Genomic DNA, 19,138 nt, shown 5'->3' with positions numbered 1-19,138 from the left:
TATATATATATATATAGAATAGATATATATATATAATATATATATATATATATATATATATATAGATATATATATATATATATATATATATATACCATAGATATATATATATATAATATATATATATTATATATGATATAATATATGTATCATATATATATATATATATATATATATATAGATATGTATAATATATTATATATGTTATATATATATATAAGTATATATATATATAATATATATATATATACATATACACATACATACATACATACATACATACATACAGTACATACATACACATCATACATACATACATACATACATACATACATACTACATACGTACTTTCTGCTTTTTAACTTTGATCACTGTGGTATTTTCAGTTAGTAGCTATCCTTTCTGCTGTGAAAGTTTAATCACTCTGTTTCTTTTCACCTACCTATACGTACTTCTGTTTTCATCTTCTGATTATTCTTTGGCTTCTTTCACTTAGCTATGTTTTTCTGTTAACTTTTAATACTCCATCTTTGGTCTCATTTTGCCAAACTTTCTGTTTGAGCATTGAATCAAATTGTTAGGTCTCTTTCACCTACCCATACATAATCACTCTGGTACTTTTCACATAGTTGTGCTTTCTGCTTCTAACTTTTAATCGCTCTCTTTGGTCTTCTGTTCAAGCTGTCCACCTTTCATTTTATCTGGCTTCTTGCCATCTCATTGTAAAAGTAGTTATTCAGTGAGAGCTATGATAGTCTACAAAGGTGACTCCATGGTTTTGTTAACTGTTTTGTATAATGATGATTAAATAGGTATTGCCTTTTCTATTAAAATTTCTTACTGTGTTTCTTTACTTTCTTTCTATGTCTTGTGATTTCAGATAAAATCATGTTGCAGTGTTGTTCATACAGTGTCATTTAGTTCATATCCTATGAGCAAATGTGATTGCAGATATTATCATTAGATATTAATTATATTTAAACAAATGGCAGTGAAAGATAATGATCAAAGCAGTTTGAATAATGATGTAAGTCAGTTTTGTATTAAATTATATATTTTTGTATGTACGGTACTGCGTTGTATTGGTATTAAAGTAATGGTGAGTTAACTTGTACCATTGTTTTTATTGACATAATAAATGTGTATTTGTGAAGTAACAATTTCTTACATTTATTTTCCAGGCCATAGTTACGCAAGATATTCGGTGGCCAAATGCCCTTACTCTTGATCTTGTGTTGCGGAAAGTCTATTGGTCAGACTCTAAGTTCCATTCCATCTATACATGCAATTTTGATGGCTCAGGGCGCCGGGTATGTTTTATTAGTTTTTGTTTTATGTTTTTTTGGGGTGTAGGTTAAAGTCCTTGTAATTTTCTTTAGAATCTATAACTTTATTACTTAAAATTTTAGGTTTTTAATGGATAAACATAGTTAGAGATGGTTGCATTTTGAATTGAATTACTTTTTCTTGTGTTTACATTCACCTTTAAAAGTTTGTTTATATATATAGTATGATAGGATTGTCATTGAAATTACCCTTTTTTTTTTCTTTACAGGTTGTATTGCACTCATTAGAATATTTACCTCATCCATTCTCCATCACAGTATTTGAAGACACAATGTACTGGACAGACTGGCGGAAGGAAGCCATTCTTAGTGCTAATAAATTTTCTGGAAAAAATGTACAACTTATTGCTCATTCACATCCTGTAAGTCATGACAATTTTTTTTTTCAATCTTAACTAAGAACTAGTAGACTAGGTCAATAATTGCTATGGTGCATTTTTATGTTATAGTTTGTAAAATCTCTGGTGGATTCATCACAACCCTATTTCTCATATATGCCCATACTTGTGGTCTTTTGAATGTCTCCAGACTGCACTTCTTTTTTTTTTTTTTGTCCGACAAAAAAAGATGAGTAGTAACATGGCACATGCAGCATGCTCCACCTGGAGCCTCAGGTGCAGTTCTGTAGCTTTTATTCATCTCGGTACATAATCAAGTTTTTGTGGTACTGCTAACAGTCTTGCAGAATTTCTCAGACTTTCTTCCACAACAGGATCGTGTCTATTCAGCATACATAGTTCCTATGTTGTTATTTTATTAATTCCTTTTAGCATTTCTCCTTGACTCACATTTCTTATTGAAGAAAAAATGGCTCCTGTATCTTAGGAGGAGTAATCTTTTACTGGCTTCTGTTTTCTCGATCACTAACTTTGTGGGTTAGCAAGAGTTACTTGTAATTACACCTTTATTTCTTGACACCAACAGTTCATTGTGTGTTGCCTTTTCTCTTTTTTTATAAATGAATCTGCACTCATATTATTGTCAAGGTTTAGTGTAGTAATGTGCATCAAATTAAATCTTGGGAATAATTTGATATTGAAATATTGATGTTCCTATCAAGTTTAATTCGTTTATTTGCATGCTTTGCAAAAGAAGGTAATTTTCAGGGTTGTGTGTCAGTCCAAATTTAGCACCTATGCGTACTACATACAACCATTTTATTCCTTGCTTTCAGAATTTATTTTCAACTTTAAGTACTGTTGTGCAGGGATGACACTTCTGGTAACAAATGTGGTGTTTATTTTAATTCGCTTCCATAAGAGATCACTATCATTGTATGATTTGCTTCAAGTTGAAGGCCTCGTAGGGTCACCTCATGTAGTCCACTGTAGGCATTACTTCAGGTTCTTTGCAACATGCCTTCGGTCCTCAGCTGCAATCCCTTTCATTCCTTTTACTGTACTTACTTTCATATTCTGTTTCTTTTATCGTACTTCCCACCCTCTCCTAACAATTGCTTCATAGTGCAACTGTGAGGTTTTCTTCTGTTATACCTATCAACTACTATATATTTCTATTTCAGCGCTGAATGGTCTCATAGGTTCCAGTGCTTGGCCTTTGGCCTAAATTCTATATTCAATTCAATTTAATTTAAGTTGAAGGTGCAGCAATCACTGGTACTTTTTAGACTAGCTCCTTTCTTAATGAATATTTTCTAGTTCTGCAAGAGATAAGAAGAATTCAGCTCTATGTATTTTATTGGAGAAAGGAGGTCCTTGGAGGGGGGAAGGGAAGGACTTCAAGATTAGACCTGGCTGAGGCTGCTAAACTGGACAGTAGTGGTTTCTCAGACTGCCTTATAGCAATAAGACTTTGTATGGTTTCATGCTCTTGCCCTGCATTCTCTCCTGTGAGACAGGACAGGAGAAGTGGCCTCCCAGAGATGTTATTAATAGTTTTTTTTTTAAGAATGGCTCTTGCTCCAACACATACAGGGGTCTCTAATCAGTGCACCAGAAGTTTTGCCTCCTATAAAAGGAAAGGGTTAGGATGAATAGACATATGCAAACATTAAATATGGAAATTGAACAGAGGTGTTCCAAAATGTTACTGTACTAAAAATTTATGATGTCTTGAGTGTAGAAAGTTAAAAGAGTTCTTGTAAATTTTGACTTGGAACTGCCTGCATGAATGTTAATTTTGTCATTATTTTTCTATTAAAGCAGTAACCTTTAAAATTGGCTGTTTTACTGTGATTATATGAAGAATCTGTGATCTGGAAGTGGTGTACAGTATTACATACCTTTCTTTCATTGAAAAATAAACTTTTATTTTCTTTGTTACATTATTATGTGAATTGTGTAGGATCTAGGTAATTACTATTGCAAAAACATTTTCTCTTTACACATAATTGCCATGGAATTTTCTTTGTACACCAGTGTACCGAAGATAACATTACATTACTGTATTTGTATACATTGCCTTTGGCTGTAAAAGTGGGTGTGCATCCCTTTGCCTGCACTCGAGCCTAAACCTTAATATCATTAAAATCATTGTAATAATTTTGTCAACCTTCCCATTTTTCATATGTTAGTATACTATATCATATTATTTGTAAACAAATGGCATAAACTGTCCTTTTGATGCAAAAACTTTTAATAATGCCTAAGTAGTTCCTTTGTTATTTTATTTTCAAAAGGGAAGTTCTCCCAAAATAATGTCATTTTCATTTTTCATATGAGAGCAAAGAATATTCTTTTACCAATTAGCAAAAATATAAATATATTTACTATTAGCTCTTTTTTCAGTAATGATAATGAGATTTATCAAAACTTTTTTTCATCTTGTTTCAGACACCAATGACAGTTCATGTCTATCACAGCTATCGTCAGCCTAATGGGACAAATCATTGTACACCACTTAATGGTTTGTGTACACATCTTTGTCTTCCAGCTCCTCAGACAAATCCAAATGCTCCAAAAATAACGTGTGCATGTCCAGATGGACTAATCCTGATGTCTGATGGTCTTACTTGTGAAAGCGAGGGTAAGTGTTACTGTTACCTGTACTTGTAACTTTTTTATTTTGTTTAGGATTACAGAAAACATTTTCGCAGTTATGTTAATGCAGCATATCGATCTTTTAAAAAATCCCATCCCTGATGGCTATTAGCTTCTGGCATTTTAAAATATCTGTAGCTTTGATCTCTTCTATCCTGGATATCCAAGATCTTTAGCTAGACATATCGCGCTTCAGTTTTCATATCTCGCTTAAGGAAAAATCCTTCAGGGAAGCTTTATAAGAGTTTAGAAGTATTGTTCAGTTTCAAGCTTAATTTGTGGTCTATGAATATCTCTAGATATACTGCATTCTTGTGTTAAACAATCAATAGTAGGATGGGGCACATGCCACCTTAAATCTTGGATAGCAATTAATTATGTGGCCAGCATAGTCCAGAAATAAAGCTGCAAGATCTGAGGAGTTGCAAAGAAGGAAATTATTATACAATATTAGTGCAGGTTTTGTATTAAAAGGCTAATCTTCTTTTGAAAAGCTAGCTTGTTTCATCTCAATCATAACCATTATGATAATTTAAAACAAAGTGTTTTGAAGAAAAGCTGCTCTTGTTTGAATATTTTTTGTGGTGAAGAACTTTGTTAAACAATTTAGTACATATAAGGTACAGACATAGCAAAATAAGGAGTGATTGGGAACTCGGGCACTTTGTTGTGGAATTTTTTATGACACCACAAGAGTGAGGTCAGACAGGTGATGGTCAAATTCTGTATGATCTTGGTGTTGTCAGTGTACCAGTTTCTGATGTTTTTTTTATTGTAGTAGTTAAAAAGACATCTTTCCAAAATGAGAGGTTGAAATTCTGAGTGTGTTTGTGATTTCTTGTGGGTAATGTGAATGGTGTTTGGCAACTCGTGTTTAGTGTGAGTTCATTTTCATGTGCAAAGTAACCTTGAGGGTGCAGCTTGCATAGACAAAGCAAGAGTGAGGCTTGAAATAGGTAGCTGCTGGTCTTTACAGCATGCATTTATTTTCCGATAATAAACCACCATAACAAGAATTATTTTATATTGGCCTTAAAACTAATACAGACTAGTTCATAACTTATATGCCTTAATCTCTTATTAGGCAGAAGGACTGAATTGCTGTTTACGTTACCAAATTTCTGGTAACTAAGAGGGTCATTTTCAGTTAGGACCAACCCTTGTAAATTGTAAAATAAGGCACTTGCAGCAGTATGACTGACTAGGAATTTATGACATTTGATATTTATATGAGACATAGAAGCTTATAACCTCAGAAGCTGCTGTGTAGATGATAGCAGTAAACAGAAGGGATTATGCTTTCCTGGAGTACTTCTTCAGGCAGACATGACCTGTTAGAACTTTGTGTTCCAACAAATATGTATCCAATCATTTACGATGTAAATCTCTGGGATAAAACTTTGTTACTGCCAGGTTATTACTGTCTCCAAAAGGATGTCATGCAATTGGAACTTGAAAAGTTCAAGCAAAGATGCAATGCTATTCTCCTTGCATTTTAATAAATATCTATCAATTTAATTTTCATTCTTAATAAGTGAGATCTGTTCTCTCTGTATTTCCCTTTACCTTGTCTTACGTACTTCCTAATAAGCACCATATCCTTTGGAAGCTTGAATTTCAAGTCAATGGCCCCTGTTGGCTTGTGCCAAATAAATTGGGTTCATCTTCTGAATAATAATAATTTTAAATAGAAATTACATGCAAATTATGTCTAAAAAAAATGGTATAGAGATAATCTCATGGATGCAGGCTCTCACCTGCATTGCTTCATACATGTTATATTTCAGTAAGCTCTAAGAAACCATTCTTTATGACCTGTATATTGCATTTATCGGCAAAGAGAGTGTGATTCCAAAGATGATGTCTCCAAAGTCTTTGATTCTCCTCAGGTTGTAATGACTGACTCTAACAGGCAAAGAGTTGAGAGCGCCTCAGTGGTGTGGTTGGTTTGGCGTTTGCTTCTCACCCCGGTGGTCGCGGGTTCGATTCCCGGCCATTCCATTGAGAAGTGAGAGATGTGTATTTCTGGTGATAGAAGTTCACTATCGACGTGGTTCGGAAGTCACGTAAAGCTGTTGGTCCCGTTGCTGAATAACCACTGGTTCCATGCAACGTAAAAACACCATACAAACAAACAAACAAACAAGCAAAGAGTTGAGTGCCATGAGTGTTGTCATTAGAGAGGTATGGAGGTTTTGCAGTGGTACATGGAGGCTAGGCAACACTTCATTACCAGAAAGATTCAATTTGGAAAAATTTGGTGACCTTTAAGGAATCTCCTTTTTGAAATGCTTGGTTTATCATCATAGTTAAACTGATGAACACAAAGCTGAAAATAAAAAAAGACAGTTATATGACACGGCATGACCAAAAGCCAACAACTTTTTATGCCACTGAAGGAGAAAGTTTACAATCAGAGGAATAGTTGAAGAGACTGGATAAATGCCTGTGTCTCTGCAGCAATTAATGAATTGGCTGTGGCTTGGTAGAGGTTGATGGTTGAAAATTTGTAAGATCTTCAAAAAGTAGTCCACTGTAGTTGCATAGTGTGTTTAATCATGTACTGCCATGACTATGGAAGTTGATCTCCATCATAGGGTTGTTGGTCATCATAACTACAACTTTTCCTGCCACTTGCTGTGAATGTTGGAATGGCATTTAACTCAAAAAAGACTCCTGCCTCTTTTCTTGCAAAATAAAAGTCCTGTCATTTGGGAGGATAGTACAACCACAGCTGAACACATGTGAACTAAGAACATCGACATCAGGAGGAGAAGTTCTGGTGGGTTCTGCCGCCACTGAAGAACCTTCAAGATGTATACAAGGCTTCAGCTGGGTAGCTGTCCAGCTGTCCAGTAGAAACACTTCATAATGCGGCCTTCAACCTTCAGCTATAGCAACTGCATTCTAAACAAGCTGTAGAGAACCAGATTTTCAGGGGAGATAATATGCCATATCAGATATTACAGTGTCCTGATCCTGTCTTTTGTTAAGCAAACTACAGCTGTTAAAGTATGGCACTGATGTCTTCCAATTGATGTGGAGTCCCCAGTATTAGCAAAAATAAAGTAAATAAGGGCCAGGTGTGTCTTCACTAACCTATAATTCTTTGCCCTTTGAGGCCTAATACCATTACTGTGTCCACTCTGCCGTCGGTGCCAAGGTTGGGTGAAGACTTGCAGTTTGGTGTGGCTAAACTGCAGGGCTCGCAACTGAAATGTATGCCATGCCCAAGGGAAACAGGTATTTCTGTGAAACCAGATACACTGAGAAGGGATGTACACATTCTTGAGGTCCAGCCTAGTGATGTTAGGAAGTTCTTCTTCTCAAAGGAATGACAATCTGAAACCAACATTTCTATTTTGAGGGGATTGCATTGTGGTTTGCTGCACAAACTCCTTCAGTGGGCGGAGGTTGATAATCAGTTACCATCCTCCTTTTGCCTGTGATGCTAAAACAAGACTGAAAATCCCAGGCAGGTTGTAATGTGCTGCCTCAGTTTCCTACTTCTGTAACATCATCCTCACCTCATTATCTAGAGCCAGAAACATCTCAAATTCACATATACATGAAGTCTAGTGACATTGACAAGTGTGAAGGGCTTATTTCCAGAAATTAGCTGCTGCCATGATCTCCAGAATGTTTGGGACAAGCCCCCACTGATGGAAGTATGATAAATGGTGAAGAACTGTCCTCACTTCCTTCTGACCTAGTTGCAGGAGACTAAGTTGCAGGCTATTTGCCTTTCCTAGGCTAAAACAAGACAGTTCCCCTCTAGTGGGATCTCCTGTCGCAGGTATAAAGCCAAAAGCACTTGGAGAGCATACTTAAAGTCCTCTGCTACCATTCCTCTGTTAGCACAGTAGATAGCCCTGGCTACTAGCTTCCCTTACTTGATGTCAACTGCAGCCTAACAGTAATCAAGGTCCTGTCCAATTTTGAAGAATGCAAGTTTGGCCAGAGAAGAAGAGTATTCTGTAAGTTCTGGTGAAACCACTCTGACATATTTTCACTTTGATGTGATAATTGTGTGAACTCAAAGCTTTGGTGCTGTTGGTCGACCTGCACAGTTTAGGTGTGTAGGCGGAATAGAAAGTCGCTTGTTTACAAACACTGGCTGCCATGTGAACATAAATGGACAGACAGTGGTGATTTATATATATATATTTTTTTTTTTTTTTTGCTTCTTGAAAGCATTGTAACATAAATATCTTTAGGTTTTTAGAATAATTATGACAAGTTTTTTTTATTTGTTATGATGTGATAGCAAGAATTCAACAATGACTATTATTAATGATAATATGGTTAATAGATTAATTATTATCTTGTACAGTCAATCTGGACTACACCAGCACCAGTCAGACTGCACTGACTCTGCCTACTTGTTATTGCCTTACTTTTTTGTAGTTAGACAGATCACTAACTGAAGAAATTAGGGTAAATCTGAAATATTTCTTGATATTTTATAATTATCAAATGAAGTTATTGTCCACATATGCTTGGAAATCTAACAGTTTTATACACTTTTTTGGCTAAACCATTTTGTCTTTTAAATGCTATTCTTCACCAGAAGCCTCTATTGTTTTATTTTATAGGCTAAATCTAATAGCTTACAAGCCATTCATAAATGCATATGGAAAATGGGACAGCTCTTTATGTTAAAATGTAAAGATATTAAACTGGCAATATAAAAACATGCACTGTTGCCTGATGCTGTCCTAATGTGGAATTTACCTCTTTTGTTCTGTTAGGTGAAACCAGACAAGTGTTTAACAAGAACTTAAACTGAAAGATAATAATATTGGCAGAACAGTGAAAACTGCAGTTAACCGGTATTTGCAGTATGAGCAAATATACAATAAAGTACTTTGTACAGTAATTAGTGTAGTATAGAGAAACATACCTGACCAGTGATTGATTTTGGTGTATAAGCTTGTGGAATTGTCAGGATTGATGCAAAAATTAGTGGTGGAAGCAGTCACTGGCTTTAGGTTCACTACCTATCTCAAGAGAGACTCAACAGTGGTTGTAATGAGAATTAGAATGTAGTATTTAGTACCAGTATTAACAACTTACCTGTAAATATAGGAACCCTTAACAAAAAGCATTGAGTCAAAGGCAAGACAGAGTATTGACAGATTTCCAGGATAATTAAGAACGATAGTTATTTATGCAAGTAAATCATTGAGCAGTAATGTGTTGACCTAAGGTAATCACTACTTCATTGGCTAATATGCTGAACACATGGACAGTCATAAAAATTGTATTCAGACTATTCTGAAAGGTATCTTATGCTCTCGGCTGGATTTCACACAGAATTTAGATATTCATCTTGCATGCCGGTGTTGTTTATTGCAGCATTAGTTATTTGAAAGTTTTAATGTTTCAGTCACTGGAAAAAACCATAGTAGCTCGTGTACTTTTGTTGTACACTACAGTGATTTTTATTAGTGATGGCATACTTTACATCAGTTGAGGGTAACTCAGGGAACTGATATTTTGGTTTTACCTTGGGGCAGTATTTTCTCAAAAGGAAGTAAAGTACATAACATGAAAATTGGTACAGTGCTCTGAAGTTCAATAATTGACAGTTCTGTTAGGTTTCCCAATTATTATTTAATGCTGTATAAGTCAAGAAATTTTTTTTTATTAAAGCTGAGAAAGAATATGAAACAATTTTTTGAAAACTATTCAGTATCATTCATTCACTTTTAAAACAGTGATTGCTATGTTATATTTGCTTCTCAGAGCTTCATAACAGAACGAATCAACATGCGTACTGTTTTTTGTGAATCTCCAAACTTCCCCATCCAACATCCCCAACCCCTTTCTCTTCCTTAAGGCTGGGTATTCACACTCAGGTTACCTGTCAGTTCATCGAAACTGACGTTAAAACTTATGTGTGGAAAACAGTTTATGGGCAGAACTGATGAATTGATGGAATTACCTAAATTTCTATTGACTGACTGACAGGTGATCGCATGTGTGGACAGGTAAGGTAAGCAACGATTTTATGACAGTTTGCTGCTGGATTTTACTTGGGAAGGATCTCAGCAGTGCAGACCAGAATAGTATGAATAAACTATGTAAAGGCTTAATTCATTTCATTGTTAGACACTGGCGCTATTTGTAGACTGTGAGTACAACTCTCAAGAAAGGTGTTACTAGTGAAAGTAGGCTTCTTGGTCCATTTCATTAATAACTTAACCAACCTCCAGTTCTAATTTAACCTTATTCATTAATATAGTAAGAGAGTGTAGACATCTCTCTTTGATAGGCAGTATTTAGACCATACTCTGCTATGCCTTTGTGCTTCTCTCCTATTTTTAAGTTAATTGCCATAGCAGCAGACAGTGTTTATGTAGTTCCACCTCCTTATGAGCCAGCAGTTTCCATCGCTGCCATGTATTGTTGCCATGACAAAGGCTAGGCAAGAAATGAGGAAATGACATTAAGCTTACTATCTGACTGACAGTTCTACTCTTTATGTTTGGACGCTTATCCGTCGACTTGTCGTGGGTGAACTGACAGGTAAACCCGATCGTGAATACCCAGCCTAACTGATGATAAGAGATTCCTTTGTTTAGGTTTAAGGTTTAGGGTTTTAGTTCAGGAGTAGGAAGTTACTAACAAATTGTGCAACTTTTATAGTCATCAAATTCATCAAGGCAGTTTAGGTTAGCTCTGATAAAAGGGATTTTGACGTAAGGAAAAATCTATTTCTGGGCGATTGGCTCGTGTCGCCAGCGAAATATCCTTTAATCTATTATTTCTAGGGTAAATGTACTAACACATACCAGAGAATAAATAAATAAAGAAAAAGGTCAGTACAACTGACTTGCTCACCCTCCAAGAGGGTGTCGGTATGAACACTATGGCGAGTGAGACCACTACCACGAGCCAAATACCAATAGAAATCTCCCACTACAAAATCCCCACAAGAGGAGAGCCGACCCACAGAGTGGGCAGCAACTACTACTACTCCATCCCATGCTGCCGACTGCTGCGCCTCTGGTGGCCATCCTGAAGTTAGCAGACAATCTTGAGCGATGGGAAGGGTAGGGTGGGATTTCGCTGGCGACACGAGCCAATCGCCCAGAAATAGATTTTTCCTTACGTCAAAATCCCTTTTCTGGGCTCAGCTCGTGTCGCTGCGCGAAATCGTACCAGAGAAATAGCACAAGATTGTAAATAAACATATAACAAAACAAAAAAGAGGTCTCAAATAAAAGATAAAATAAAATAAAAGAATATAATTGATAATAAAGATACATATACACAATGATACAAAAATAGAAATATTGCTTAAATTAAACTTAATGCTAATAATATTTCTTAGCTTAAGGCAATTTACATATATACAGGGCTTACATGGCATATATGCCAAACAAAATAGTATCTGTGTATTGACATGTATCAAGAACTCCAGAGCAATTAAGATAATAAGTTGAGCAGAACAAACTCAACAACAATAACATACAAAGGAATGTATATAACTTAATATACAAAACCCGTAACCATTACAATTAAGATGTATCCCCTAGCATAAAAATAAGGGGATCACATCTAAGAGATCAAAATATACAATCGATTGTGAGTGTCCCTAGCAAAAAAATAAGGGACACCCACCATATCATCATAAAAGCAGCTAAGACACAAGGTAACCGTAGATGAACAAGGTAGGAATAGACGAACTGTTGGGTGAGACAGGTAGAAAGGAGGACTGGATCTTCTACTAAAGATTAGGCCGAGTCGGGGGAAACTATGTTACCCGCCGCCACTGCTGAAAATTTCAGAGCTTCCAAGGACTTTAAGTAATGACGTTTAAATACTGTCGGCGATTTCCATCCAGTATATTTTTTCAACTCATCGAAGTTCATATGTTGGAAATAGTTAATTGAGGTGGCTACTGCCCTGACATCATGTGCTTTTGGAAAAGAGTCAGGATTGGCTTGTTTAATAAAGTACAGGATCTGCTGCCTGATGCCTTTAATAGATAAAGTACCACCTTTTTCTCTCTTAAAGAGAGGACCCGATGAGGATGAGGAGGTCCTAGACAGAAAGGCTCGTAAGGTCGATACTGGGCAAAGAGATATATCTTGTGGAAGGGGTACTACCTTCCATGGTTCCCACCTCATCAAAGGATCTTCATTCTTTGCTCTAAAACTACGTTCCGGAGAAAGTAGCACTTCCCCTGTGGGAAGAAATTGAATATGATCCGGATCTCTGGATAAAGCCGACAGTTCTGAAATTCTAGCTCCTGAGGCCAAGCTTAATAAAAATAGAGTTTTTCTTAAGAGCATTATAAATGAGCATGTGTCATTATCAGTTTCTGAAGCCAGCTTTAGAACATCATTTAAGAACCATGATACTGACGTAGGCCTTACAGAAGGTCTAAGTCTAGCACAAGCCTTGGGAATAGACGTGAAGTAGGAGTCTGTCAAGTCTATGTTGAAACCAAATTGAAAAATCTTTTTCAAGTCTGACTTGTTTGTCGTAATGGTGCTAGCTGCTAAGCCTTTTTCAAATAAAGATCTGAAAAAGGATATAGCTGAATTGATTGTCATGATTCTAATATCTGATTCTCTTAGGAAGGTTGCTAACTTTTTGACAGCAGCATCATACTGTCTCAAAGTTGAATCTCTTTTATTCGGATTCCAAGAAGAGAATGTTTTGAGGGTCAATATTCGCATCTCTTTTCTCCGCAAACTTCATGAAATCCATAAAGTTAGGGTTTTTAGAATCCCTGAGAAGCGAACACAGTCTTCGTTTGTACTGACTGGGAGAGCCTGGGACTGGGAATCCGAAGAGGGCGAAGCCCCAGTTCCAGAATTAGAGGGTACCAATTGCTCTTCGGCCAGTCCGGGGCTACTAGAGCCACTTGACCCTTGAATGTCCTGAGTTTGTTCAGTACCTTCATGAGAAGATTCACTGGAGGAAAGACATAAATCTTCTCCCAGTTGTTCCAGTCGAGGGCCAGGCGTCCGTGGCATAGGCCAGAGGGTCCAGGTTGGGGGCCACATAACATGGGAGTTTGTGGTTCGCTTGGGATGCGAAGAGATCCACTTGTAGGCCTGGAACTCTGAAGAATCCATTGGAACGAACTGTTGTCCAGTGACCATTCCGACTCTAGAGGTACTGATCGGGATAGAGCATCTGCTATGACGTTTCTCACTCCATCTATATGGGTGGAGGAGAGGTGCCAACTGAACTTGTCCGCCAGGGAGAAGATGGCTACCATGACATGATTTAGATGACGTGATTTGGAGCCTCCCCTGTTTATACAATGTACTACCACTGCGCTGTCCAAGACTAGCTTTATGTGGGAGTACTTTGGCGGACCTAACCTTTTTAGAGTCAAGAACACTGCCGTTGCCTCCAGTACGTTTATATGGAACTGACGGAACTGAGGTGACCAAGTTCCCTGAACTTTCTTGAACTGGGAATATCCTCCCCAACCGCTTAATGAAGCGTCCGTGTGGATGGTAATCCCCGGAGGAGGAAACTGAAGGGGCACTGATATCGATAAGTTCTTGACTTTCGCCCACGGGCGAAGTCGATTCCGTAGAATCTGAGGGACTGAGGATAACTTGTCCCTGGACCTGACATTTGCTCGTGAGCGCCAGATTCTGGTTAGGTCTTTCAGTTTGGCTTTCATCAAGATGTTTGTCACTGATGCAAACTGGAGTGAACCTAGGATCCTTTCCTGAGTTCTTCTTGACGCCAGTTTGTGACTCAGAAATTGCTTTACTGACTTCGCTATTTCCTTCCTTTTGGCTGATGGAATCGACAGAGTATGGGAGGATAGATTCCATTGGATGCCCAGCCACTGAAAGTTTGACTCTGGAGTGAGTCTTGACTTGGTCCTGTTTATCTTGAAGCCTAGATATTCCAGGAACTGAATCACTTTCAGTGTTGCTACGTGGCATTCCTCGACTGTTGGAGCCCAGATCAACCAATCGTCGAGATACGCTACTACCATAACCCCTTGCGATCTTAGTTGTTGAACTACTACTTCCGCCAACTTCGTGAACACCCTGGGTGCTACGTTGAGCCCGAAAGGAACTACCTTGAAGGAGAATGTCTGGTCTCCTATTTTGAAGCCCAGATACGGACGGAAGTGTCTTGCAATAGGGATATGATAGTAAGCGTCTGTAAGATCGATAGAGGTGGTGACGGCCCCACGGGGAAGTAAGGTCCGTACCTGCGAGATCGTGAGCATCTTGAACTTGTCGCAGCGAATGGCTAAGTTTAAGCGGGACAAGTCTAAGATTACCCTTCTTTTTTGTGAGCCTTTCTTTGGCACGCTGAATAAGCGTCCTTGAAATTTTAACCTGTTGACTCTCGCTATAGCTCCTTTCTGAAGGAGGTCCTCCGCATACTCCGTCAATTCTTTGGATGGAAGTTGGCGGAAAGGTCTGGATGGGGGCGCGTCCGCTATCCAGCTCCAACCTAGACCTTTTGACACAATGCTCTGCGCCCACTTGCTGAAGTTCCACCGGTGGCGGAAGTGAAACAGCCTCCCTCCTACCTGAACATCCTCATTGGCTTTGATAGCCTCCTCGGCCTCCCCTGAAATGCTTCCCTCTGTTGAAGGGCCCTCCCGATCCTCTCCCACGAAAGGATCGTTTACCTCTGCCCCCCTTACCCGAGCGGTCATACTTCTGGGAAGCCTGACCCTCGAAGACTTGATTGTAGGCTGGAGAGAGGGCGTAAGAGGTAGAGGGTTGAGGCTGGGGGGAAATAACATATATTGGCTGCGACTGAGCCTTGGAGGTAGAAGGTTGAGCTGCTTGCACCAACGGAACAGCTGGAACCTGCTGTGTAAAGCGTGGCTGCTTCTTCTGGTAGGGCTGGAAACGTCTGGGTTTCCTCTGAGCCTTACCCCTGATCACTTGATCTTGACGTCTCTTGGCCGTAAGACCCCAACGATCTTTAAGGCTTTGGTTTAACCTCGTAGCCTCTGCCTGGACCTCCTTCACCATCGCCTCTGGGAAGAGATCTGCTCCCCAGATGCTTGATGTGAGCAACTTATTCGGCTCATGCCGAATTGTTGCTTCTTGTAGGACATGTTTCCTACAATTCGTCCTAGCCGTGGCGAACTCAAACATATCAGACTGTACCGTTTGAGTCAGAGATTTGGTGAGAAGCTTAAATAGTGGTTCCGAACCATAGGAAATGGTAGCCACCTCGGTCATGGCCATGGTATTAATAGACCTGGCTAACCGCGATTTGGAATCGAATTCCGCCTGAATAAGGCTATCCGGAAGCCTAGGTAGCTTCTCACCAAACTGCTCCATAGCACAGTCTGGTTTGAGTTTGCCCGCTGAGAAGGTGTTGGGCAAATCTTCCCACAACTCACCGGCTGAGGGGAGTAAAGGAGACGTAGGATCCGCTTCCTTCAGCTGCGGCATCGAATCCCCCTTCTGGGCTGCTGGAATGGTGGTTGTAGCGATCTTTGTTAAGAAAGGGAGCGGGGTACTCTCTTCCATTGTAAAGATCGTAAACGGACTCTTAAAAGATTGAATCTTGGTATTGGAACAATCCATGTCCTCTAGACACCTGAGCCATTCTCTCTGAGCCTGGTCTCGTGAATAGAGGACTGTCTCTTTTGGTACTTTATCGTCCCGAGTCATAGCCGAGGCGGTGAGCCTGGCATAGCCGATGAAGGGAGGCTGAAGGTCTTCCGGGTAGAACTCGAAGTCTTCAATCCTCCGAGTTCCACATTCCGGGATAGAGATAAGCCCGTCTTGGAAGGGGGCGTATGATGCTACTCTCCAAGGATTGTTCATTGAGAACGGAGGTAGAGAGTCATACGGGGGTAATTGGCTTCCCCCTGTGCTGAAAGTTGGGGAGGAAGCTAGTGGAGCTTGGCTCAGTCCGGCTATAATATTGTCTTGAGAGTTGATCCTATCAGACAACCGGGAGATCATTTGTTCCATACTAGATTTCAGAGAACCAACCAGATCGCCCACTTGTTGCAACAGGCCAGCGTTGGAATCCAAAGCCGGAGCTGCTGCGGAGGTGGAAGGGTGGCTCTGAATCGGAACCAAGGGCAGTGGAACTGTCGACTCCGCTGGAGTGCGTGATCTCTCCCTGGAGGATCTACTCTTAGAGGATTTAGAGCCGGACCCAGAAGCTTTAGACCTATCTGCTCCGGGATTCCTAGCCGGAGACTTACGAGAAGAGGATGACGCCGACGCCGTCTTTTTAGACGACGACGACGTCTTGGTCAAGGTTTTAACAGCTTGACCTTTGACCTTGGGTCTAACGGAAGCGTCAGGAGAAGTATACAATTCAGCACCTGTAAAGCCTTGGAAGGATGGAGAGGTTGCAGGGGTAGAAGATCCAGTAGCACCCAAGGGTATCCCTTGGGCGTCCAACGTACTTACCTCGACCAACAGGTCGTCTACACCTACCATAGGTTCAATATTAATATCCAATGTTGCGACTTCCGAGGAGATATCCTGGCCTTGATCTGTTAACGAGGCAGCCAGCTGTTGCTGGATGAAGGCGATAGTCGGGGCAGCCTCTGCTGGGTCGACGTAGCCTGTTGACTTTCCTCCGGGGAAGATCAGTACCGCCAACTTCTTTTCAAGAATGTAGGGCATACCCTTGGCGGCGTTCTTCCCAAAACCGCCGACCCAGGCCCGCAGGGTTGCCAGTGCGGTATCCTTCACAGCCGGAGCCTGAAAGAGAGGGTATTGATTAGATTTTAAGATTAAACTTAAAACTAAAACAAAATTAAAAGCTTAACTTAAAATTATAGGGGCTGCAAAACCCCATGAATTTTTATCTTAAGTTTGGAGGATTGAATTTTAGAAAACTTAAGAATTATAACCAAATAGGGACTGGCTAACGGAGTTGGCATACTTACCCCGTCTAAAAGCTGGCTCACCAGATCATAACAAATGGTGCACGTCTCGTGATACCAGACCTGGACGTCCCCGTGCGGAGTCGCGCATGGAGCATGGGACCGGCAAACTTCGTGTCCACAAGGGTCTTGAAGTGTGGCGGCGCATCCCGGATGCTCACAGTTGGTGGTCTGTAAGTGAAAAGACACATGAGTATCTTAAAGGTAGTCACTTACAGGCTAAAGGGTAGAAGAACTCCGTTGCATGCCGGAGCTCGGAAAAAATTTGGGCATAACCCCTCCCTTACCGCCTGAATAGGCTATAACCCCGGAGAGATCCGGTGAGACAGGTGAGGGAGGGGGGATGGTTTAAGGTAGCTTAAGATAAACTACTAGTTTAACATACAGAACTTAAAACCTATAAAATAAAACGAACGTACCGGACAAAATCCAGTGCGTGGCGGAGTGTCGTGACTCAGTGAGCCGGAGTGGTTAGTAGAGACCAACTGTGTATCCCGGTCCACCCTGTTGGGTGGACTAGCATCTTTCCGCTGGATGCTGGGGCTCCGGTGGCAAAGGAGCCCCAGTAAGGTGGGAAAGGGCGAGAGGACAAACAGACTCGGGCTAGCAACGGAGCGACGGAGTAGTGCGGAGGGGGGGAAAGGCCCGTTTATATCCCCCCACCTTACCATCCGGCCGGACCGAGAAGCTGGAGAGGTCGAGTCCAGTCTGGGTCTGTCCCGTCCCTCTACTCCCTCTGCCTGGGGGGAGAGGGAGGCAGGCTCGGGTATGCGGAGTGAGCATGGGAGGACCAACCCACCCCCCGACTCTATGGAAGAGCGGGAGGGGGGAAGAAGACTGGACAGGCGTCTGGCTGCTCCGTGATCACGTAGTGACCACGGGGCGGTAACTATAAAACAATGAGACACTAGGGCCTAGAAAAAAACCACCGGCTGAACAGAGGGATGCTATCGGGAAGCAACCGAACTGAGGAGCGGTAGCAGATGGGCCCTATGGGCCGTAACCTAGGCTAAATGAAGCCAGACGCCTACACTAACCTAAATACAATATAAAATAAATAAAATATGAAAGGAAGAAAACAAATTAGTAGGAGAAAAAATCCAGGAGTGTACGACTAACCCGAAGGAAAGTCTACCACTCAAAGCTAGCCGGGGCCGATACTAAGAGCCGTGGCTAGGGTCTGGATAGAAGGAGCCTACATAAGGTAAAAGGCATGCATGCATGACAAAAAACCGTGTAGACTGTACCCTAAACAAAACGGATGATTAACATAGAGCGTATTAAAGTAAGGGAATGTTCTGGGTATGGGAGACCAAGAACGAACCCGCCACGAGGCAGAACAATGCTGCCATGCTTCCGACCTAGAGTTCGTATTTATACCTAAAAAACGGCAAATACGGGCTCAGGGCCGGAAAAAACCAATTAGCAATAAATACTGAGTACTTAACTTAGCTGCTGCGATGGCTGCACGCTCCATGGTAAATAAATCCAAGAAAAGGGCACAAAAAACACAGAGCAAAAAAGGGCACGTGTATACCGTGTGCGCTAACTGAAAAGGATGGCCACCAGAGGCGCAGCAGTTGGCAGCATGGGATGGAGTAGTAGTAGTTGCTGCCCACTCTGTGGGTCGGCTCTCCTCTTGTGGGGATTTTGTAGTGGGAGATTTCTATTGGTATTTGGCTCGTGGTAGTGGTCTCACTCGCCATAGTGTTCATACCGACACCCTCTTGGAGGGTGAGCGAGTCAGTTGTACTGACCTTTTTCTTTATTTATTTATTCTCTGGTATGTGTTAGTACATTTACCCTAGAAATAATAGATTAAAGGATATTTCGCGCAGCGACACGAGCTGAGCCCTGAAATACATATTTGAAATCAGCTTGGATATAATTTCTTTGGTTTATTTAATTGTTCAACTTTT

The 19,138-nt window shown here is 40.3% G+C and overlaps 1 protein-coding gene across 4 annotated transcripts in view; it reads left to right on the top strand.

Moving 5' to 3' along the window:
• Positions 1–19,138, top strand: part of LOC135216748 (low-density lipoprotein receptor 1-like) — a 666,768-nt gene that overhangs the window by 580,909 nt on the left and 66,721 nt on the right. For all 4 annotated transcript variants that reach the window (XM_064252224.1, XM_064252226.1, XM_064252222.1 and 1 more), the window contains 3 exons: positions 1,182–1,310; positions 1,556–1,708; positions 4,139–4,331. In XM_064252224.1, the coding sequence (XP_064108294.1) occupies positions 1,182–1,310; positions 1,556–1,708; positions 4,139–4,331 (475 nt within the window). The remainder of the gene's footprint in view (positions 1–1,181; positions 1,311–1,555; positions 1,709–4,138; positions 4,332–19,138) is intronic.

Source organism: Macrobrachium nipponense, chromosome 6, assembly GCF_015104395.2.
Source record: "Macrobrachium nipponense isolate FS-2020 chromosome 6, ASM1510439v2, whole genome shotgun sequence".
NCBI lineage: Eukaryota > Metazoa > Arthropoda > Malacostraca > Decapoda > Palaemonidae > Macrobrachium > Macrobrachium nipponense.
The sequence above is the reverse complement of the archived record's forward strand: the minus strand, read 5'-3'. Positions and strand labels throughout refer to the sequence as shown.